The sequence below is a fragment of the Marmota marmota genome, unplaced genomic scaffold (assembly GCF_001458135.2).
Source record: "Marmota marmota marmota unplaced genomic scaffold, marMar, whole genome shotgun sequence".
Classification (NCBI taxonomy): domain Eukaryota; kingdom Metazoa; phylum Chordata; class Mammalia; order Rodentia; family Sciuridae; genus Marmota; species Marmota marmota.
Window position 1 is genome coordinate 5,022,418 of NW_026000171.1, and position 23,908 is coordinate 5,046,325.

The window sequence follows — 23,908 nt, forward strand, 5'->3', positions numbered from 1 at the left end:
CAGCATGCAGGAATGTTAAAGCAGATAACTTGTGAACACTCTGAAACCACACAGAAAGTTCACGGAGTGTTGCCAACCCTGACTTCAGCCAGGTATTGGGCCACGTGTGAATGTCGCCTTGCAGACCAGACACCAGGCACTTATCGGTTTAGGAGAAATTGTGACAACTGGATGAGCACGCTGGGAGAGAGAAATGAGATCAGTGTCAGCCTGGCCTTCAGCCTCAGACCATCTCTTCCTAGTTTTCCTAGTGATCTCAGGGATGGCCCAGAGTTGCCGATCAACTCTGATAATGGGCCACATCTGCAGAGAGAGCTGGTCTGTTCGTGATAAAGCCAGCAGGGAAGAAAGAGCTCCGTGGGTGGAGAAGATGGACTGAAAGGGAGTTCGAGTCCTCACATTTAAGTCTTGCCTTGCTTTGCATCCAGCCTATGACACAGAGCGGGGGCCGGTAATCTGCCTGGGTTGTCTGATGCAGATACAGCCTCGAGGGTCACTGGTAGAAATCAGGAAGACAGCCAGGATGCTAAGGTGCCAACACAAGCCACACCGAGGCCCCATGCTCTGGTTCCAGCCCCACCTTCCCAGTGGGATGAGACCTCTACAGAGACTCCAGGGTGGTGGTCGTCTGCACATCAGATCCCCTGGCAAGCTTTAAAACCCCCCAAGGCCCAGACCACACCCCAGCACAAGTAAACAAAATGGTCTGAGACTGGCCCCAAGGCCTCGGTGTGTCCGCTAAGCTCCTTAGTGGTTCCTTAGTACAGACAGGTCCAGAGTGAGGACAGGTAGACTGGAAGTCAGGTGTGGGCAGCGTCAGGAGATGCGAGAAGAAGGCACTCTTCTTGGTGTCTCTAAACCACAGCAGTCATGTGGGGGAAGGAGGAGACTTTTCCCAGGTGGCTCCAGGAGACGGGCAGGAGCTGTAGGTGGAATTTACAAGGAGACAGACCACGGTGGTCCTTGCAGAGCCCTGAGTTCTCTGGGGCTGCCGGCTGGGGCAGAGGTTGGGGCCAGTGCGGATGCTAAATGGAAGAATGCTTTTCATCAAAGACAAGGCCTGCTGGGAGGGCACCTGCTCCTCTGTCCACCCTGGCCATGTAACTTGCCATACTGCAGGCGATGTCGGACCAGGTAGGGACCATGAGGCTCTTGAGGTGCCCCCACATCATAGACTCCCAGACCAAAGAAGACCCTGCTGACTGGACCATGCCATCAGTTCTGATTGCACATTTCTAAATACCCTGCTCATGTTGTCCTGGGAGGAGTCCCATCTGTGGATATGTTTTAGTGTCCCATTGATTCAAATGTACATTTGGGGTAGAGAACCCCTAGGCCCATCTTATTCACAGAAATTGACAGAGATGGAGAAAGAACCAGGTGAGGGAACAGCATGTGCCTGGCTGGCTGGCGGTGGTGGGGGTGGTATACTAAGGGCCCAGAATAGGGGTGCTGTCTGGCCTAGGGTGCAGGAGGGTCCTAGCTTTTTGTTTTGTTTGGGTTTTTTGTTTGGATTTTGTCATCCTGGTTTTTAAAGCATCTTACTCTGGACCAGTGAACAGACTGGAAGCTTTTTTACTGATGGAGTGAGATTTAAGGCTCAGAGAGAGATGGAAATGACCCCCTAGGTCACACAGCCCATCAATGCTTACCCCACATAGAATGCAGCCCTCTAGCACCCCAACATTCCTCGTGATTGGATGCAGGCATGTTCCAAAGCCCCGAAAACTCGCAGGACAGCCAACATTGGGATCTATAGGTCGTTAGAAGGAAAACCAAAAGGTCCTTTGGAAATGACCTCCCAGAATCTTCCTGGCCCTTCCTCCCAGCTCTCTAATGAGGTGCTGTCTTGGAAATGTCAAGAAGGCTGAGAGCATGATGCCTGCTTGTTAAAAATATCCTATACGTGGCCAAGTGCTCTGCCCAGGCAGCTCCCAGAAGAAAGCACTGTGCCCACGCAGGCCTGGCCCAATCTGCCCTCTGCCGTGCCAGCTCCTGCAGTCAGTTTGTCCTGTGTCTGGGAGATGCTGATGCTTGTTCAGGACCCCTTCAGTTATTATCCTTTACCTCTTTGCATGATTCGGGGTGTGAAGTGTGTGTGCGCGCGCGCGCGCGCGTGTGTGTGTGTGTGTGTGTTCGTGTACACACATCTTCGTGAGAGCATTGTTAACCCCTCTGCATGATTTGGGGTGGGTCCGTGTGCATGTATGTGTGTGCATGTCACATGTGTGTGCATGTGGACACACATTAATTAGTGTGTGGCCCACACACCTCTGCCTTACTGTGCCTGTCCTGGGAAGAACCTGGAAATCCACATCTCCTGCACAGATGTGTGTACCAGGGAACTCAGCTCGTTCATGCTCCTGGCCATGCACATCTTCATCAGCCAGTCCTTCTCCCTCTGGCTGGAGCCCTGTGGCCACCCAGGTCTGCATTGCCAAGAATTGAGGGGTGGGGGTGGAGTAGGGGAATTCAGAGCATTGTTCCTGTATATAAGGAAATCTACCTTCACCCTGTACTATGGGACAGTCATGGGGCTATTCAGACATAACGCCCCTCTCCTGTGGACAAAGAGTCAAGATCCAACATGTCATTTTCATTATCAAAATCATGATGACCGTCACAGGGCTTCTTGGTCTGACACATCCCCATCTCCTTCTCCTTAATGCATCCTTGATTAAGAGGAAGAGGAAGAGGGAGGAGGAGACCCCATGAAGAGCAAAAAGGAAGAGTAAAGGTCCTCTGCATTTTGGAAATGGGGAGCGTGAGACCTAGAGTGGGAGGCGTCTTTCCTAAGACTACGTGTGCCCCAGGCAGGGTGTTGTAGCCCCTTCCTTTTCAGTGAGTGCCTGCCCACAGAGGGACTGTCAGGAAGGACTCCTAGGCCCTGGGTCTGCATCCCGAGATGATTGACAGGACACACCGGTGCTCCTCCCAAAGTCTCAGCTTCCTGGTGGCTTCTGAATATCAGCCAAAGTATGTTTGATGCTCTGGAGTCCAAGAGCAGCAGACTCGAGGTGGACTAGAGAGAAAGACACTTCAGCTCTAAGGAGGGAATGGAAATATCACCACTGAGTAGCTAATTAAATCAGGCCTCCAGAGCAGACCTGGGATCACGTGCCAGCAACATCTCCTGGGAGCACCTACTAGAGAGATGCAGGTCCTCAGGCCCTCACTCAGGCTGCTGGGGTTGTAATCTGCCAGGTAACAAGACCCCAGGTGACTCATGCCCATCAGAGTGTGAAAAACATGCTCTTGGACAGTAGTTCTCGGAGTGCGGTTCTCCCATACACACCAGTATCACCTGGGAGCAGGTGAGCAACGCGGCCCACCCCAGGCCTGCAGAGGGAGAAGGGCCCTGGGATCCCGTCATGCACTCCAGCGGAGCAGCCTGCTCAGGGCACCGCAGCCAGTGACCTCATGGGGTTCTGATTTCCCTTTGCTCTCTGCTCTCTCCCTCCTGGCAGATCTGCGGGATGATTCTCACCTGCTGCTTGCACCGGAGGCTCCAACGGCACTTTTATTAATGGTCAGCCCTGTCCCCTTCTGGCTGTCCCTCACAAGTACAAGGGCCTACATCTCCACATCCATCAGCAGGCAGGACTAGAGCCATGGACTACCTTCACCCTGTGCCCAGGCCCCGGGAGCCCACCAAGTGCCTGGATGGTGACTCCTGCTCTTCCCACCTAGGCAGGGACCCTCAGTCCCCACCCCTTCACTTCTGAGCATTCACTGCCAGAATCCTGGGCAGGGAATGATCCTGCCAGGACACAGCCAGAGCCCCTTGCCAGGCATGGAGTGTCCAGGTCAGTAGGAAGGTGAGAGCTCTTCACTTGGTCCCCTTGTAGCTGGAACCTGGAAGGAAGGCTGGAATCTGGGTCCCTCTGGGACTCCTGCAATGCGTTGGGTGCTGAGCAGCCTGCATCTGGCTCATGCCAGGGACATCCCGGTGGGGCAGTTAGGAATGGCTGCCTCCTAGTAAAACTAGCCAGTCCCTGGCCTGACTGTTCCCCACACTCTCATTGGAAAGCAACGTCCTCCTATCTGCATTGCTGCCTGCAGGGCTGGGAAGGGAGGCCTGAGGTGGGCCACCTGGTAGTGCTGCCAGGAAAGGAGTAAGAGCCCTGCACCCTGCCACGCCTCCTTCGTGGAAGAGATTCCCCCTGGAGACCATGGCCCCAAGCTCCAGCCTCCAGTAATATGCACATAACTCCTGTTCCAAGGCTTATTGTCAGAAAAGCCAGGTTTTCAAACTATCTAGCTGCTAACATCCGTGGATTTAAAAGCCCTCCCCAAGTGGACCAAATCAGACCTAAAAAGTCAGAGCCACAGAGAAAGGGAAGTTCTGAGGAGGGGTGCCCTGCCTGGACCCCACTTTTCCTGAGTCCCTCTCTCCCTGACCACATGGTCATCACCCTGTTCCTTCCAGGGGCCTTACTCTGCTTCCTTTTCTACTGCCCCAGAGCAGACACAGTCCTTTCCTTTGGTTCTCTTGTGCATCAATGATTGAGTCAGGGAATTTTCAGGAAGAATTTTGCCAAACGCTAAGGGAGACCAGAAAGAAGATTCTAGAAAACATAGGGTAGAGTATGTATCAATTCCTAGACCTCCATCGGGAACCGCCCAGGGCTCCATATGACTGTTACTTGGGCAGCTCATAACATAAGAATCCCACTCCTGGTTTCCATCCTTCCAAGGTCCTACACTTCTGCCCACGTAGGGGACCCTCCTACTTCCCCAGCAAGAAGGGGTGGCACTTTGTTAACTGAAGCTGAGACCACCTTCCCTCCCACTCTATCCAGCCTTCATTCTGATGAGCACAGCTCTTGATGACCCAGGCTCATCCTGAAGGAGGAACATTCTCTTCTATACTTAGGGGTGCCCTAGGGGCCACTCACTGCTGTCATCAATGTAGTCCTGAATGGTCCAGACACTGCATCCTCAGAACAGGAAGTAGCCATGTGGACAGAGTTTAGACCAGGCTCTGGGGCACACTGCTTTCTCCACTCCAGATTCCCCAGGGGCTCCTCACAGCCTGGGCTGGTTTATCTCATCTGCCTAGATGGCTCTGGGGTTGCTGATGCAAATTCAGTAAAAAGAAGACAAGCTCTCCCAGCCACCCCAGATTGCACCACAGCCAAGAGAAGTGGTGGTTATCTTAGCTGCCCTACAACTTCCTGAGACTCATGCAGATAATCAAAACTTGTGGTGACTCCCAGGCTTGCAGAGGGAGGGTTGAGAAAGAGAGTGCTGGACTGGGACCAGTCCTTCCCGCAGAGGGGCCCCAGGGTAGACGGTAGTGGGCAGGGATATTCTGTGGCCTTCTCCATCTGCCCCTGTGGGCTCCCTTAATTCTCAGGGAGATGGGGACAAAGGTGACAGGTGGGCACCGTTTGCACAGTCTTGTCACTGACACAGGTCAGGAGAGCCTGACTCATCAGCCCCTAGCCCAAAAGTAAGGCCAACCTTACTGGGGACAGGATTAGCTGTGATTCCTGCCCTGGGCACCATCCTGTGCAGATGGGGGCACGACTGGTTGGAGCTGCAGAGTGGAGAACAGCCCAGAGCTTTTTGGAAACATGACCTCCTTATTCATGCCAACAGGGTCGACATGAGACAGGTTCAGAGGAAACAGAGCCCCAGAATACAGCACATTCTGCCTAAGGGCACATAACGGCTGCCGTCCAGAGCTGTAAGGTTATGATCCTTGGTCAGATGTGCCCCTCCCTCTGACAGGGATGCAGATCCATGCCTGAGATGCCTCCTCCTGTTCCTGCTTTGAGGCTGTCACAGTCTCAAGTGCCTTGGAAAGAGAGAAAAATATGCCTGCAGAAAATCATATCCTCAGTCCTAGGGGACAGGGACACAAAGTTCCTAGGGTCCCTGAAGCTTGGGTTGGCATATCCTTGCCTTGAGCAGACTAAGCACCCTGCCCTAAGCTCCCAAGGGCAACACAAAGAGCAGAGCATATCCCCAAGTCCCCGGATGACTGGGGAGGGGAAGGAATGAAACCTGACCCGTGGTGAGAGTTGAGATGTTTACACCAGTTATCGTCTTTCTCCTTCCCCTCCCCTTCACTGTAGCCCTGACTCCAGGAGTCCCTCTGGCATGGCTATTTGAGGAATGTTTACTGAGGGTCTCCTGTGCACTTAGAATGTGTTAGTTGCCATTAAATACATTACCTTGCAGTGACCCCAGTGAGAGGAACTAATTTCCCCATTTTGCAAATGAGACAATTAAGGCTCAGCCACGTCAGGGGCCCTGCCTGTCTGTGGTGATGGCTGTCGTCATGGACCGCCGCCAAGTGGACCCAAGGAAGGCCAGGCCCCTCTGCTCAGCATCCCATAGTCCTCAGCCTCTGCAACAAGCTGTCAGCCTGGCACTCAGGTTCAAAGTGTCCTTCAGGGACATTGCCAGATAGCGGCAGCCCCAACACCCCTCCCAGATCGGACAGAGCCATCCCTCGCAGCCCTGCACATTTGCAAGTTGGTGCAGAAGTCTGGCGTATTTCAAGGTGACAGCCAGGACCCCCTGGCAGAGAGGCTCAGGCACACTTCCATGATAAGGTTGACACCACAGTGAGAGCTGGGACTGTCCCTCTGCTCTCAGAACCCTCAAACAGGGTGGGGTGGGAATCTCATGCCCATGTGGACATCAGCATCTAGGACAGAGATGTCTCCCCCCACCCCATTCTGGGGCCTCAGATCATGTGCACCCACAGAGCCACCCTGGGCAGGGATGGGCTCTAGGGGGTGATGCTGTCCCCTCCTCTTCCATTGAGGCCCTTTTCTGCCTTCTTGCCCTCTCCCGTATTGAGCACCCATTGTTGCTGGGCTCTAGGATGGACACAGTGGGCTCACTTTTGTCCACAGAGCCTCACTCTGTGCACAACCGTAGGGATTCAGATCCGGAAGGGTTCTGTGACCCTGGGGGAGCAGGATATGATAGGTCACTATGATTGGCCCCAGGACCCTCATGTCTGAAAATCCACTTTGGCCTTGATATCGGCAGCTCTGGGCCCCTCTTCAGGGTTTGGAGGTAAGGGGAGTGAATTGGAACAGTTACCTTCATCACCATGCAACCCACTACCAACCTTGGAAATACTCCCTAGGTACAGGGCCATGGTCAGCCTGGGGAAGGAAGGGGAGAAGAGGTGGGCCATCTGACCAACTGAGGAGGAAAGCAGTCTTTTGAGTGGCCGCTGGGTGGCGCTCATGTCTGCTGAGGATGGTACTGATCAAGCATCAAACCCAGCAATTCTCAAACTTGCTCTGGCGACATGATCACCTGAGGACTTTTCAAAACAGACTGCAGCCTCCCCAGAGTTTCTCATCAGAAGGCCTGAGGTCAACAATTTGCATTTCCAGCAAGTTCCTAGGAGGTGCTGATGCTGCTGGTCCTAAAACCACTGCTTGGGGCCATATCATAAAGGAAGACCTACTACCTTCTTTCAGATGTCACACCCCCAGGGTTCAAAAGCCCAGCAGGCTGTCTGGCTTGAGTTCCACCTGCTGCAGCCTCGACTGTTCCCACTTGATCCGCTGGAAGAGGGTGGGATGAAGCGGCCACTGGTGTCTGTTCACAGCCAACCAGGAAAGCCCCTCTCAGCTCTGCATTCTTGCAGCCCTACCCTGATGGATCTGTGACCTTGGCCATGTTGCAGCAGTGGCCCAGGTACCTGGATCCTCTTCCTGGAGGGGGACTAGTTACATTTACCAGCCTGTGCTCCCACCACCTTCTATGTGCCTTGGGACAGCTCTGCTATATGCTCGTCAACCCCAGCCAGAGCACAGTACCCAGCTCCGTAGTATTCTAGGCCTCCCATGATCCCTGTCTCCTTCCCACCTAGGCAACCTGTCCCACACCCTGCCCTCTGCCCCGAGCAAGTGCCACTAGTAATTCTAAGCATCCCAGTATTTTGGAGGCCACTTGGGCTCCTGGAACCAGGTGGCCCATGAATGTGGGTTACCAGAATATTCTAGAAACAGAGAAGTTGCCTTAACTTACTGCTTGTAGGGAAGCTATAAGTATGCCTCTCTCCTTAGCTGATTTCATTGGAAGCCCAGCTTCATGTACTACAGGGCTTGACAATAAAGGAATTGTATTAAGGACTATGTTCTGCTGATCTGTCTTTTGCTCCTGTAAGGGAATCCCAGGCTATTGGCTCACCAAATGCACTGTGATCCTACAGAAGCCTCCACGCTGGTCATGGCTTCCCTATTAGCAACTCACTGACCACATTTGTTAGGGTCCTGCTCACCCTGCATCCATCAGCTCTCATCATTCGTTCATCTGGAAGGACCTCTCCTGCTCACGGGTATCATTAGCTCCTGCTCTGGCTGCAAGTGAGAGCCAGGCTCAAACAAGTGTGTTTGAATTGGGTTCTGCTTAAAGTCTCCCACCTTCCATCTATTGGTGTTTTCACACCATTCCTACAAGATTTGCCTGCCTGTGTTAAGAAGCCTGCATTTGGCTTCTCCCTGCTCAGACCATACACACTCACCCTCTCTGGCTGTAGCAGGTGCAGAGTGTGGCCGGAGGTCTGGAGCACAGGGCTCCCTCTGGCTGACTTGCATCCTGGATCCCAAGCCACCTCAATCCAGCGAATCTAATAGACTTTCTCCCCTGGCACCATTTCCATCCCCAAATCTAGATTTGGAAACTTCCCCTGCCAGCTTACCTGGCAAAAAGCTGAAAGGAAGTGGATACTTTGTCTTTAATGACATAAAATACTCATTTTCTTTAATTCACTCCTCTTTCTAGAAAATTTGGTTGGTGGGGAACCCAGAGAGTATCTTGGTAATCTGGGCTCAAGGGAATCCCAAGACAGAAGAACTGGGGGAGGGGGGTGAGGCCCAGGAGGCAGCCAGGAGCCAAACTACTTGCCTGTTTGAACTTGAAGTGGGCCTGGCCACCTGCCGTGTAAGCAGATTGAGCCACCTGAGGAAGTCCCCAGGCAAGGACCCACCTTGCAGGGTAGTCTGCTTCCCTGTGTCTCTGGGGCCGCTTTGGGCAATGTTCAGTTATTCTCTGAACAACCACAACAGAGTCCTCTATGGTATGGATGTAAACAGGGAATGGCCAAGCCTAGGACCTATTCATGGTCCCATTGGCCTGGGACATCTGCTCACCTCTGCTATCACTGTGTGTGTGTGTACACATACACACTTGCACATACACGCACAAGCACACAAATATACCTGAGGAGGGACAAGCGCCACTCCTCCCCCTTCTCTACTGCAAACAGGCGTCAAGGCAGGCAGGCAGCAGGAGGTGGTTGCTGAAGCAACACCAGGCTCCCCTTGGTGGCTGCTGCTGGCCTGTCAGCTGCCTCCACTTCCCTGAAGGTGTCAATGCCCCATGGCAGCCCCACGGGCTGGGCTGTCTTTGCTGGGGTCTTTGGATTCCACTTCTTCCCCACAACTGAAAATAGAGAGGCTGATGGGGTTGCTATGGTTTGGGGAAGTGTCCCCAGAAGACCCATATGTTAAAATCATGATTGCCAGCTTGTGGCACTCTACTGGGAGGTGGTGGAACCTGCAGGAGGTGGGGCCTAGTGGGAGGAAGTTAGGTCATTGGGGGCAGGCTCTTGAAGGGGATATTGGGACCCAGGCCTCTTCCTGTCTCTTCTTTGCTCCCCCATTGCCATAAGGTGAGCAGCTTCCTCCACATACGCTCCAGCCATGATATACTACCTCACAACAAGCCCAAGCCATGGGGCCAACGGACTGAAACCATGAGCCAAAATAAATCTTCCTCCATAGAAGTTGACTACCCTAGGTATTTTTTTTTCTAGTTATGGAAAGCTGACTAGCCCAGGGGTGAGGAACAACTTCCATTAGACTTTCGAAATATTGAGAGTAGCTCATGAACCTCTGATTCTGTTTTAAAGAACCCCAAGCTGGGGATTAGAGATCAAATTCAGCATGTGCTCCCTGAGTGGTAAATAAGAAGGCTGAGTCCTTTCAGGGTCTCTTGCCAGAAAAAAAAAAGAATATATTAAGAACATACTTGGGGGCGCTGAGAATTCAAATCAGGGGGGCATGGGGGTAGGAAAGGAAAGGACAGGGGCTTCCCATGTCATTAAGTGATAGAACACAGGCCACTGCTCATGTTGACTGCCTGTTGGAGGGCCCCAGCTCTGAACCTTGGGCCAGGCTAAATCCCACAGCTTTGTAACCAGAGGAAAACTCTCTGGGCAACAGGAACCAGCCACAGACTACTGTGCAGCTTTCCTCCCCAAGTTTCTCTCTCTCCACTGTGCCCAGGGCCACCAAGGGAAAGCCCCAGGTTCATCCCAGCGAGCTCTCAGGTCTCTAGAAGTTCCAGGTGGGCAGCTTCGAGCAGGAGAGTGTGGCTCAAGCACACCTGTGGACCATTATTATTCTTTTCGTTAGCTTAAGCAAACAATCCTCCTTCTCATAGCTGTCTTTAAACACAGCAAAACCCAGATGGCTAAATCAATAGTCTCCCAATCTTCGCTGAATGCTTTAAGAAGAGACCATCACAATGCCAATAATTTTGTGTCCAAAATGACATTTATTTGATTTGTCTTCCCTGTTGCTGCTGTGGGTTATTGAATGCTGCTGCTGAGCCAGCCCAGGGCTGAGCTGAGGCACGGGGAAGCTTGTCCACTCTGCAGTTCAATCCTCTCTCAAAACACCAAACTGCCCTTCCTAGCTTGCTCTCCCTTGTCCCTGGCTTTGGGCCTGGGCGATGATCTTCCTTGGGTTACACCTTTGGTTTGGGGATCCTGATTCCACTAACTTTTGCTGAGCACCTATACTGATCCAGGAACTGTCTGGACGCCTACACACATTCTTTTATCTTAGCCTCCCAGCAAATCTGAAAATAGCATTATCCTCATTTTGCAGATGAAAAAACCAAGACAAGTTCAATGGCTGCTCCAAGGTTCATGTGGACACCAAATGCACAAGTGGAAATAAATCTAGCTCTTCCAGTTCCCAGACTGGTGCTTCTGCTGTCCACACCATGGTACATCTCGAACGTGAAGTTCGTGCATCCAGACGGCCAAGAAGATCATTTTGGTCAGGAGGAACCTAGACGATAGTTTATGAAAGCATTTTGGAAGCTATGAAGCTCAATACAAACAAAAGGAGTGTTTCAGTTATGCCATGCTGGTCTCTGCCACTCTCCTGCACATGAGCACCAATACCAGACAGTACAGTCATCTATCTATTTGGTGCAGAGAATTAGTCATCTACCTCTCCAGGGTGAGAGTGTCATGCTGGGTGAATGGCAAGGACACTCCTTCTCCCCGCAGTAAACTTCATTACCTATCAGGGCTAGCTGATTTCCCACAGTGTCATTCAAATCCATCTCCCAGTGGTTCCATCATTTCTCACCCAAAACATTGCAGCACCCCATCCCCTCTGCCCACTCTCCACACTGCAGCCAGTCATCTTCCTAAAGGCCAGGGCCAAGCCCATCACACCCTGGCTCACAGCTTCTCAGGCAGCTCCCATTGCTCTCAGCTGGAAGTTCAAGCTCTCTGACCTGGTCTTCAAGGATGAGTTCTGGTGAGGGCTGCCCGCTGCAGACACGTCCTCTCACCCTGTGCTCAGCCACCACACAGACACTCCTCCTTCCCCTCCTGCCCAGGTTAACTCCTCCATCTTCAGTTCTTAGCTTAGAGGGCACCTTCTCCAGAGGGCATCCCCCCATGCAAGTTGGGGTTGGCTCCTGTCCCCACTGGATTGCTGGCTGTGGTCCAAGGTTGGGCACACATCTTCCACCACTGTATTGTCCGTGCCTGGGGGGTGCTGAGCTATTTGGCAGTCACTCATGATTCATCCTTTCTCACTTGCCTTTGCTGAGCACAGATGGAGGGAGGTTCTCCCACATCTCAAGGGAACGAAGAGGGCAAAACAGGGTTCCCCAGATGTTAGAGTCTGTAAACAAGTCAAAATAACACCTGGCATTTTGCCAGGGGAATGTTAGAGTTCGTAAACAAGTCTGGATGGCGCCTGGCAAAATGCCAGAGGGAGTGGTTTGTGAAGTAACTCCAGCGAGCCATTAAGTGTGGAGATTCCTGATTGGTTGACTGATGTATCTAGTTTATGTTAATTAAGATAAGCTGTGTGGAATGTATAAATACCGCTCCTGTCCTACAATAAACAGCTCCCACTCCTGCTGTATCAACATACACAAGTTATTCGTCACCCCCTGGTTAATTTGCCCAGCCAGCCGGGCTGTGGCACCCAGAGTCATCTTAAACCCATCTCTATGAACAGGAGAACCCAGAACCCATCCCAGAAGACTCGAGCATCACCATTAGAAGACCCAAGGAAAACAGAGGCCCGTCTGCTGCCCAGCCAGGACTCCTGCCTTCCATGGCTCTGCTCAATGAACCAGGGTCTGGTGCTAGAAGGGGATTCAATGTGTTCCACTGCCCTGTGAGCTACCAGCAGACAGCACACTGTCCCTGCTGGGATGCCCCAGCAGGTATGCCCACAACCAGGAAGGAAAAGCAAGAGCAAGAATTGACTGAGACAAAGTGGCTTCCCTCAGGTCAGATAATAGCTTACCTGCCCTCAGCCATAACCAGCTCCTGCTTTTTGGGCCCCAAAATACTTCTCAGTCAATCTCCTGGGGAGGCTCTCGGAGACCCCATTCCAGCTGGACCCTTTGAGAGAAGGTCACTCCAGATTCAGGGAAAAGTAACCAGAGGCTTTGAAACATAACAGCTGCAAATAAGAGCTCCAAAGACTGGTGTTTGGGGACAATTCTGAAGATGTGACTATTCCCTTGAGAGAGGAGATAAGGGAGTTTGGAGCTGCCCCTCCTCCTATTGCCTTCAGACCTGAGTGCACATTCATGCCTCATCCTGCCCCCATCCCAGGGACAAGTGACACAGCAATGACCCTGGGCAAGAACTCAGAGCTGCCTCATCTGTAACTCGTCCCTGTGGTGTTGACTATGACAACTAAGGAAAGTCTGTAAACCAGAACCCCAACCACGGCAGTGGGGGCAGCCCCTCCCTGTGACCATCCTCAGACTGTGATTTCTGGGCTTTCTTGGAGAATGTCTCAGAGCTGCCCTGGAAGGGTTCTTAAGCTCTCTGCACTCCTAGAAGAGACATCAGGCTCAAAGGAACCCTGAGAATATCAGAGATGTTCTCCTCGCCCCTCACATAGGGTTGACCACTTCTGGGGAGACAGCCACTGAGATGAGGCAATGGTCTCTCAGGTAGAGGGCTCAGGCCTCATTTGGACTGACCCCTGATCTAGGCGTAGGTATCAGGTCACCCAAGGAGTCAGGATTCCTCAGGTACCCACAGAGGGGACTGAGACCCTTCCTGCACCAGCGGGGAACCAGGACCCTGGGAGGGAGATGAGGTCCCCGCTGGGGAAATGTCCTAGATGTCCTAAGACTGGAGTCTGAGGACTCTTTGGGCCCTTCATACCAACTAGTATAATGACTAGATCACAGTCACAGCTAGATGAACAAAATGCACCACGAAGAGACAGTCTGCTTGTGCTTTTGACGCGTTATCAATTTTTATTTAAAAACATGCTAAAAACATGGTGCTCAATAAAGCCAGGACCGGGATGAAGGGGACGCACATGTAGGGCACTGCAAGCAGAAAAGTGCATTTGAAACCAACAAGCGTGCACTCCAGGCTCTCCTGTGCTGCCCGGGGACGGCGGGCAGGGTGTGGACAGGAGGCCCACACTCCTCAGAGACACCATTCGAGGCAGGGAGGCCAGGACCCACCCTGGACCACTGCCTCACAGTGGTAGAGAAAAGGAAAATGGGAGAATGGAACACAAGAGGGGTCACTGGGCTCTGAAGGGCTGAGGGGGAAAGAAGAGACCCCAAGCACCTGGCACCCAGCTCCCATCCTGTGCCATGTCCCTGCTAGTTAGCACCTCCACCAGAGGGTGGGCAGGGGGCTGGAGAGGAGGAGACAGTCACTCCATCCATCTATCTACTCTGTAGCCACCCAAACCTGGAGGCATGGCTACCTAGTTCCAAGTCCAACCAGAACACGTGCGAGGGGATCTGGGGTGTGTTCAGCGACCTTTCCAGGGCGAGGGCCCAAGATGCAGGCCCAGGCTGGCAGGAAGGCTGGTGGCACCGATCCAGCTCAGAGAGCGTGGCTGCGCAGGGGAGATTTGCACCCTGACACCCACCGCCAGCCACCCCAAGGCAGTTCTCAGCCGTGAGTTCACCTCCTCAGCAAGATGGCTTCAAGGAAAGGCTGAGTCTACATTAGGCATTCCCTTGAAGTCGCCTGCAAACCCTAAGGGACTTTGTGAGTCAGGTCTATAAATTGCTTGCATCAGACCTAATTGAACTCACTCTGACTTTGGCAAGGGAGGGAATTCACTCGGCGGGATTTGGCCCCAATGAGATCATAGTAGGGAGAAATGGAGAAGACACTGAGCCACCTTCCTGGCCTTCCGGATAGTGTGGGGACCGTTCTGCAGGATGGTCAAGGGGCTCAGGAGAACACCTGCCCTTGCATGGAGACTTCCACCCCATGTAGACTCAGCAACATGAAGGAACAGGTGAGGCAAAAAGGCAGTTTGGGGACTTGTGGACAATGCTCTGTACATGGACGGATGAGGAGGGGGCTGGTGGGGTCAGTGGTGGGGAGGGACTGCGGCAAAGGCTCCAGAGCAAGAGGCCACCCTGAAGCACTCCAGAAACAAGACTGCCAGGGAGGCTAGACACCTCCTAACATACTAGGCTTTTGCTGTGGATATTAACAAAAATTAAGAATTGCATTGATAGGCATAAATGAACCCATCCCCACCACCAAAAACATATGCACCAGGTCTCACTGCGCTCCAACACTCGTTGCTGAATGTCTCTGCATTTGGGGCCCTAGAGAGGCAGCTGCTGCTCCTAACCAGAACAGGCCAGAGCAGCTCTACTCACGTTGCCTGCCCCACATGCCCCAGGACCCGCCCCGCTGCGATGTCCATCAGCGCCATGCTCCTGTCTCAGGGAAGTGGTTTTCACTCTGTCCTACTTACTGAGACCACTTTGTTTTCCACTCCCACCCCCAAAACATGAATCCTGAACACACCAAAAGTCCTGCGCTCCTGGTCCCGATTTCTATGTTAGTGAAGGTGAGTGGAGAGTGACTGGTTGGCTGGTGGCCTTTTCAGCTCTGGGAACAGACAAGGCAGGTGGAGTTTGGTGAGAGATCTAGGCAATGAGCAGGGAAAGGCAGCTGCCCACACAAGGCCCCACCCAGTGACACGCCTGGCCCCTAGCGAGCCCCAAGGTGACCTTTTCAAGCTCAGTCCTGTGGATTCTTGAGTTTTTAAACTATAGACGAGCCCCAGTTCTGGCGGGGGTGCCCTGCTATAGCTGAAAACCCGCCTGTTGGTCTCCACACCCAGGTCTGTGTGTGCCAGGACCGACTGCCCTTTTTTCCTGGGACCTCTGTGACAAGATCCCCCAACCTCTGGGGTTTTCTGTATCTCATTTCCTTGGGATGATACAAGATGTGGTGGCCACCCACCCCTCTGCAGACAGCAACGAACCCCCGCAAGGGGATGAGGGCCCTGGGAGCCACGTGCTCCCGTCCCTCCTCCCCCAGCAGGGTAGTCAGCTGGGGTAATCTGGCAGGGACAGTCATGTGTGCCGGTTCAGCCTCCCCCTCCTGATGGGCCTGGATCCTCTGCCACCATCTGAGCAGCTGACCATGAGGACTGCTTCCCTCTCCTAAGGTAAGTGACAATGAATGTGAGCAGTTCCTGAACTAGAGGGCTGTGTCTCAGAGTCTGCGGCAGGAATGTCTGTGAAAGTAACAGGGGTTATGGGACCTGGGCATGAGTGGGAAGGGAAGCCACCCAGGCCAGCAGAGGGAGGAAGAAGGCCACACTAAAAACTGCTCACCATTGAAAAGCACAAGGCTCTGTCAGCTTTGGCCACAGTCCTGGAAAAGCCCTTCACCAGCCACCTACCCGGAGGGCCCCCAGCCCACCCCACCACTGCTCTGGCCTCCCTGGCTCGGTCAGCAAATGCCACTGCCCCTGTGCAGGACGCCCTGTCATGCCCATATGATGCTCCTTTGTCTTTCCCGCCTTTCCTGGGCCCCTATTCACAGATGCCAGGCCTCAGGGGGCCGCATGCTAGCCATCCCCCCTCCTTCCTGGTACATCTCAGGCAGAGCCTGGTGCGTCCCACCCAACAGCTTCAGGAGTATCCGGGTGGAAACTGGACGGATGTCCCATCTCCCCACCCTTCCCCACCCACAGGAGAAGGAAACTCAAACCGTTAAAGAAATCAACACAGTAAAAAGTTATAAATCAGAAAAGCTAACCCTAAACTTATCTGAGAGATAATATTCCTGAATAATCATAATCAGAGTAAAATAAAATAAAAAAGTTACACTGTAAGGTATAAAAAGCCTGGGCAAGATGCTCCAGCGGGCGGCGGTCGGACCCGCCCTGGCCAGCTCTCTGGCTGGGCGGTATGGACGGCAGTGGCCTCCGCAGGGGCAGACTCTCCCCCGGGGCGGGGGGAATGCTCTGCTCCCCACCCCACCTGGGGACAAAGTGTCAGTGTGAGGAAGGGCAGCAGGTAGGAACCCATCAGTGCTGGAGACTTCCTCCTTGGCGTCCCCCAGCCCACCCTGTCGTCTTTGGCAAATCGCAGGTGCAGGAATCCAGGTGTCCAGTGCCCCAAGGTCTCTGCGCGCTGCCTCCCACTGGGCCCTCCGCCCTCTGAGAAGTCTGAGGCTGAAGTGGGTGGGCAGGGGGAGGGCAGACTAGGGAGGTGGGGCAGGGATCGCAGTCTGGAGGGCACAGGCAGGGGACGAACTTCAGATCCTCTTCCCTGGCACAGCGTCCGGGTGGGGCTGGGCGCCCACGCCAGCCCGCTCACGCATCATATTTTTTACCCGTCCGGTGGATGTGCTGGAACAGGGTCATGGAGAAGGCCATGCCCAAGATCTGAAAGACAACGGGAGGGGCTTAGATGGTTGCTTCGGCAGCCCAGGATCTAGCCTCAGCCTTGGGAGCCTTGGGAACGTCACAGGGCACTCGGCACAAGTGGAACTAAACATGCATGTGCTGGGAAATGCTCTGGGGTGAAGAAAACAGCCAGCCCAGGTTACCGGGGGACACAGCACAGGGCCACACAGGTGGACTCCAGCTGAGCTGCTCAGAGCTATGCGTACAGAGCCCCACTGCCACTGCCCCCCTCCACAGATGACACGTCAGAGGCAGGTGTGAAGGCCGAAGGCATGAAGGATCCGACCCTGAATGACTCAGGAGCCAACAAGAACCACGGGCAAAGAGGGAGGTGGTGGTGGTGACAGACGAAATTCACACCGAGCCACATGCTTAGTTCTGGAACACTGGACATGAGGCCTCGGGCAGAGGTGCTTGTGTCTTTGGACCTCAATCTGAAAGGGGGTGGTGACCTGGACCAGCACAGGAGGAAGAAGGGGGACAGCTGTGGCTTCCTGGTCACCACATAGTATGCCACTGCTCAAGTCGTAAAACTGGTGGCCAGGAGACACTGTGTGTGTCTTCTCTGGCTCGAGTGCAACTAGAGAAGATCATATCGAGCGACACCAACACCAACAGCCTGGTGCCAGCAAGTGTGGAGCACCATCTTGCTCATCCCACCCAAGCTGGATGACAACTGCTGGACAGAGCTCAGCCCCGCCGTGCACCAACAGACTACTTAATGCCCCCCTCCTCGGGTCAGGTGCAGTAGAGGTGCTCCGTGGCTCCTCGGGACGCCCCTCACCTGCATAATGAGGATGCACATCCCCACGGTGCCCAGCACGTGCTTATTCTCATCAAACCACATCTTCACTTTTTCGTAGCAGCCCTGGGGAGCAAGACACAGGTGAAGGAACTGGCATGACATGAGCTCCCCCAGCTCAGCCCCACCTCACTTTCCCTGCCAGGCCCTACCTCCTGGCCCTCGCTGACCCTCCATTCTGGTCCTCCTTCCTGTGAGCAGCCTCACCCCACCCAAGGTTCCCCCTACAAGGTACACAGCCACAGACCCCCTTCAACCCTTAACCTTGGACTCTCCCAACTGGGGGCCCAGCATGTGTGTGCGAGCGTGTACACACACCCCTGCCTTTTGACTCCACCCTGGTGTCCCCGCCCACTCCCCAGAGAGCCCATCCTTGTGCCTGTGCCCGTCATCCCCGTGCCAGGCCATGCACCACGTGGCGGACTCCAGGACTCACCGTTTTCCACAGGGGCGTGGTGGCGTTTCGCCCACAGCCCTGGGAGTTCTCCATGCAGCAGCGGTCGGGAACTGTGTTCTCCCCCAGGACTGGGTACCAGTCCGTGTAGTCAGTGACCCCACAGCAGTGCATCTGCCCGGCAGGGATGGAAGGAGCTGTTAGAAGCACCCAGCCAGCCCCGCCCACCCAGGCCGTCCCCTGCCTGGGCCAACCCCAACCCCTCAGAAGCAGCCGTGCTGAGGTTCAGGTCAGGAGACAAAGGGCCTTCTTCTTGCCCTTCCTTGGGCTGTGGTAGAGCCCTGGGGGAGGCAAGCAACTGTTCCAGTCCCCTGCTCACCCAACAGCACCTCCAGCTCTTTGCTTTGTGGTGCAGACCAACCATCCCAAGTTGGTGGCTCGTAGGTCCACCGGCCAGTTCTCAGGGCTTAAAGTGGGGTGTCGGCAATACTGACTTATTTTCCTCTTAGAATCAGAGCTTGTTGCCTGAGCCGAGCTCAATCATGGCGGCCAGTCCTTGTGAGATAAATCCTACAGTTCACCCCAAAGCCAAGCCACTCCCAGAGCTCCCTCAGGCCTGTCCACTCCTGTGTCTGGGCCCCCTGGCCTCCGTGCTCACCTCCTCATCCCTCTTCTGCTGTATCCCATGGTATAATGCCTGCTCCATTTGTTCAGGCAAACGCCACCTGATAGGGGGCCTGAAGGCCCGGCCACCACCCCGCCTTCCGCTGGCCTTGCCCAACGCCGCCGGAGCCCTCACCTCGGCCTGGATGATGTTCCAGGCGTTCTTGAGCCCCACGTTGTTCTCGGTGTTATACAGCCGCAGCCCTTCCTTCAGGTCCTTCTTTGCGTTCTCGTTCACCTGGGAGGTGAACACTGCAGGTTGGAGGGGGCCAGGATATGGCACCCGTCCCTGACCCAGGCCAGGCCAGCCAGGACTGGGCAGGGGTGCTCCCGGGTGGGGGAGGGAAGGCAGCAGGGATGGGGGCAGGGCGCTTGGGCTTCAGTCTGCCCCAGGAGCATCGTCACCTGCCACCTCCAGCAACGCATGGCCCACAGAGCCAGCACTACCACAGGACGAGGAGAGCAGGCGGCACGCCCCCACCGCCTGCCCAGGACCACCACCCACACCAGCCACTCTGTCCTGACATCTTCCCCACACACTGCCCCACACCCTGGGCAAACAGGGTGGCCGATCAGTCAGTCGCTCTGATCTTATGTCCACCTCTCGAGCAAGTACCGTGGCCTCTCTCACCTCGGCTTTACCAGTGTTATTGGAAGAAGAATGTCAATTTTGTGAGAATTCAAGGACAAGAATTCTTATAAAGAAACAAGAACAGGGCTGACACAGAAATCTCCTCATGCTATTTCTTTTCCCTTTCACAGATGCAAAACTAAAGAGTTATTGTTTCGAATCCTAATGATGCCTGTAACTTTCTGTGTAGTTTGGGCAACTGCTTCCAGAACCCAGAAACAGATATGCACATAGTTATGGGGAGCAGATCAGCAAAAGGGCCTCGAAGCCCAAGAAACCGGCACATGGGTGACCGCTCTGCAACACTACTGAGAAGATTCTCCAAGTTGGCCACAAACCGCCCATCCTCGGAAGGTGGCTGGGGCTCACTCTGGCCATCCTTCTAATCTGAGGTGCTGTCTGAGAGCAGCGGTCTATCCTGGAAGGTCTCTGGAGATGTAGCTACTCTCTACTGTTAACCCTACTCAACCAGAGTCACCTGGAATGTGCCTCCAGTATTGGGGAGCTCACTGGAGGGAGAGGCAGTCGACGGCCACCCTGGGTAACTCGGGATTCTACTTCTTAAGACTATATACAACATCGAACTCCCCAACTGGCTCCAAACTCACCTCACCTTCCATCCAGGTGTTTCCTGGCTGCCTTTCCTAACTCTTGGGTCAATTCACTTTCTTCACAGGTAGAGTCTGTCTACACTGTCCTCTGGCCAGGGGAAGAACCCTGGCTTGTCTCAGCCCAACCCCTGGGCTGTGACAGCTATGAAATTCCGTTCACCACTCCCTTGCTGGAAGGCTTACCTTGTCCATGTAGACAAAGAAGAGGATGAGCAAAATCAACTCTGCGAGCAGGATGATCAACAGGACGATGAAAAACTGGAAAGAAAAAGTCCAGGCATGGGCACAGGATAAAGGTGATGGCCAGGGGCAGGTGCAAATGAGGGACGTGGGAAGGCAGCACCCAGGCAGGGTACCCCAGGTCTGGAAGGGGCCACCACCTCCCAGGGAAACCCAGAGAGACCACGAGTCTAAGGGGAGAGGGTCAACTAGGGGCAGGAGTGTGGTCAGGCACAGAACATTCTAGAAGCAATTTCCCTGGGCTCAGGTTGGGCACCCGTTGGCTTATGTTCTAGGCCTTGCCCCTTTCTATTGCCCAAGTTCAGGGAGACCTGGAGTTCAGAGGGCTGGGGACAGGGGGCCCAACTCACACTGAGGAGGAGGCACTTGTTTTCCTTGATGGCCCCCAGACAGCCGAGGAAGCCGGTCACCATGACAATGGTTCCTATGGCGATGACTAGGTTGGCTGCAGACAGCGAGGGGAAGCTGGGGGAGAAGGTGGCAAAGTTGCCTTGGGACACGGAGAGCCAGATGCCCACTCCAAGCAGCCCGCAGCCACAGAGCTGGAGAGAAAGGAAAAGCTCATTAGACCCACACTTGCACTCCTCTCCCTGGAAATCCAAGGGCTGCATGTCCCCAGCCCCAGCCCTGAGACACAAGACAGGTGAGAGCAGGGCCAGCAGCCAGGTCATGGTCACAGACCTAGATGAATCCCACCAATCTGTGCCTCAGCCTCCCCATTTGGTGAAGGGGATTAGACCAGATTCATGAACCTCATCAGTTCACGCTCAGGATCAAATTAAATAAGACAGAGGCAAAGCAGGCAGCAAACACATCGAAGGTCCCTAGAGAGGAACAAGCATTGGGGCTGTTCCACTAGATAGAAAAGAGGCCCCACCAGGGCAGAGGCCAGGAGAGGGGCGTGTGGCCAGGGGAAGCACGTGAGGACTTGTCTCTGCACTGGAGAGAACGTCGGGGTCTGGTTTCTCAGAAGGAAAACTTGCTGCGGGTATGTCCTGTTGCCCAACCAGAAGAGCCATTTGCCACTGTTCTCAGAAGCCTGAAGAACAAATTTCCCCAGACAGAGGGAGAAAAGCTCTCATGCGGCCAGCTGAGGGGCTGCCAAAGTAGTACAGGAGGTGGGAGTTCACAGCTGCCCTTGGTGCCCATCAAACTAAGCCAGCCACCAGCGTGAGGGACCCGAAAACTGACCCTCCTCCCCGCACCTCTGGGCTGCGACGGAAGCCAGCAGCTCTGCCTGGGGAAGCTTCCCTTTCATTGGCGGCAGATCTCAACATCTGCCTCATTATATGCTCCATATAGCTGATACTCCCCGCTCCCTGCACTGGCTCAGGGGACATGTACTGAGTTTGAGGAGCCAATCAATCTGTCAACCAATCTTCATTATCTACAGCATGCAGCACCCCACACCAGAAAAGCTACAGGCGCTTTAGAGACCTGCCTTCCAGGGGCCTCCATTCTGGCTGGAAGGGGGTAATAAAAACACAGCATCTACCACCCTGGGGCAGTACACGCTGGTGCCAAAGAAATGCTACAGGGGTCCAGAGGAGGAGATGAACTTGGGGTAGGATAGAGGGCAAGAACATTCCACACAAGGAAAATTGTAGATGGAAAGGGCTTGGGAGTCACAGATTTTATACTCAGCTTCAGCCTGTCCTGGCTATAAGACCTTGAAAACTTCTTGATTAAAATAATATTACCCTCCTACTGGACTGTTGGGAGAATTCAAGTGAACTAAAGTATGTGAAGTGGCCAATGCCAGGCACCATTTGCTGAGAAGGAATTTACTGAGCATCTACTATGTACCAGGAACTGTACTCATAGCTGTGGCTACCTGAAGCAAACACAGACAGACCCTGTTTTCAAGTTGTTCTTGTTCAGGGAGAAACCACAGATGTGGCTGAGACAAGGTAGTTCACAGTCAGGCAAAGAGGGCTCTGTCATATGCCCAGGAAAGTGAAGGGAAAGGGCAGCAGTGCCCCTGGGGGACAGCATTTCCTTCACTCTTTCAGCCCACAAACCCAAACTGGGCTCGGAGTTATTAAGTGCTGGTCCTGTCCTACACACTGGAAAGATGGCAGGAAACAGTCCCAGCACACTCTGCCTTCATGAAGAGATTCCTATGGGGACATAGATATGACACTAGCAAAGTCAGATGAGTTCTCAATGATATAAACCAGGAAGAGAAATAGTTTGAAGGTCACTGGATACAGGATGGGCAAAGAAGGATCATGGAAAAGGTGGCATGTGAGGAGCAACCCCCCCCCCCCCAAAAAGGGAGAGTGAGCCACAGAGACATGTGAAGAAGGAATGTTCTAGAAAGGGTACAACAAGTGCAAAGGCTGTACAGGTTGGAACGAGCCTGGCCAGCCAAGCTGCCAGTGGCTGCAACACAGTAAGTGAGGAGTAAGCACGGTAGGGGACGAAGGAGGCGGGGTGGCCCGGGGACAGATGAGACAGGATCTGGCAGGTAGGTAGATGTGGGTGTTCTCAGCGTGTTCCTGCAGCTGCGGAATGACAGCATCTGATTGATGTCTTCAGGTGACTGTGGCTGCTGTTCTGAGAAAAGACCCTGGAGGGCAAAGGGGGCAGCCAGAGAGCAATGAGGAGCTGCTGTGGGGGTGGCTAAGAGCAGGTAGTGACAACCCTGGTGGTTCTGGAGGAGCAGTGAGAAACGGTCCAGTGTGAGACAGACAGTATTGACAGGGCTTGCTGGGCCCTGAAGAATAAGCAAGACTTCGATAAGTGGGGAAACTGAAAGGGGGCCCAGGCCATGCATGGGGGAAAAAATAAGGTAAGGGATTATCTCCATGTGTTACTAAATCAGAGATGGTTCAAGGAGCCATAGGAGATCAGTTAAGTAAGTTGAACAACATCCTGGGTCCCCCTCACGGTGGAGAGTGGCCCTGCATACTCTGAAGCAGCCCCAGGTGGAACCAGGTCAAGGTTCCCAAGGAATGCACTTGGCTGAAACGGGGCATCACATAGCTTTGCAGGGGGCAATGGGTGTCACTACCCTCTATGACCACTAGGTGGCGCTCCAGCCCGGCTCAGAAGCTCTTTGAATTTTCCCTTGAAACTTGCATCCAACTTGTCAACAGACTTTCTTCAAATCTGGTCAGTTTCTGTGCTGCCGTCTCAATTTTTCTTTCATTAATCATACCCTGGAAAAATTCATGATTTTCAGGCCGAAGATTTATAGCTAAAAGTCAGACACTGGAATGAGAAAGCTGAAAACTGCTATAGCAGGCACCTGCCACCAGTAGAACAGCCTGTGAAACAGACCTCACTTTGGGACCCCTGGAGCTGCAGGATGCCCCCACCACCCTGCAGTTAGAGATGCATAAGGTGTCCCAGGCCCCAGAGCCTGGAGGCCCTCGGAGCACAGTCTTTTCCAGAAGGCACTGCTCACTGGGAGCTAGCCGGGGGTCCCTTCTGCACCTGAGTCTCCATTTCCCCGAGGCGGCGGGCTCCCTGGGAAACCTCGACAGTTCAGAACTTTCTGGGGACTGGTCATCTCTTTCACTTCGTTCTCCAACTTCACATTCCACATTCTTCGACGTGCTCTGAAAGCTTCTCAGACACCCTGTCCAGATGCCTCCTACCAGGAGA

The 23,908-nt window shown here is 53.9% G+C and overlaps 2 protein-coding genes across 8 annotated transcripts in view; one reads left to right on the top strand and one right to left on the bottom strand.

The window, feature by feature from the left end:
* The window catches only part of Tspan11 (tetraspanin 11), a 77,233-nt gene extending 65,228 nt beyond the window's left edge, over positions 1–12,005 (top strand). For 3 of the 4 annotated variants that reach the window (XM_048787682.1, XM_015500752.2, XM_048787684.1), the window contains one exon: positions 3,468–8,114. In XM_048787682.1, coding sequence (XP_048643639.1) covers positions 3,468–3,480 — 13 coding nt within the window. In that variant the 3' untranslated portion in view covers positions 3,481–8,114. Of the gene's footprint in view, positions 1–3,467; positions 8,115–10,874 lie in introns of those variants that run through there. The other variant, XM_048787683.1, reaches the window with a different exon arrangement.
* A 1,487-nt stretch (positions 12,006–13,492) lies between these two features.
* Tspan9 (tetraspanin 9) overlaps positions 13,493–23,908 on the bottom strand; it is a 192,534-nt gene continuing 182,118 nt past the window's right edge. For all 4 annotated transcript variants that reach the window (XM_048787685.1, XM_015500755.2, XM_048787686.1 and 1 more), the window contains 6 exons: positions 20,647–20,838; positions 20,240–20,314; positions 18,951–19,052; positions 18,194–18,325; positions 17,740–17,823; positions 13,493–16,934 (listed from right to left, as the gene is read on the bottom strand). In XM_048787685.1, the coding sequence (XP_048643642.1) occupies positions 16,863–16,934; positions 17,740–17,823; positions 18,194–18,325; positions 18,951–19,052; positions 20,240–20,314; positions 20,647–20,838 (657 nt within the window). In that variant the 3' untranslated portion in view covers positions 13,493–16,862. The remainder of the gene's footprint in view (positions 16,935–17,739; positions 17,824–18,193; positions 18,326–18,950; positions 19,053–20,239; positions 20,315–20,646; positions 20,839–23,908) is intronic.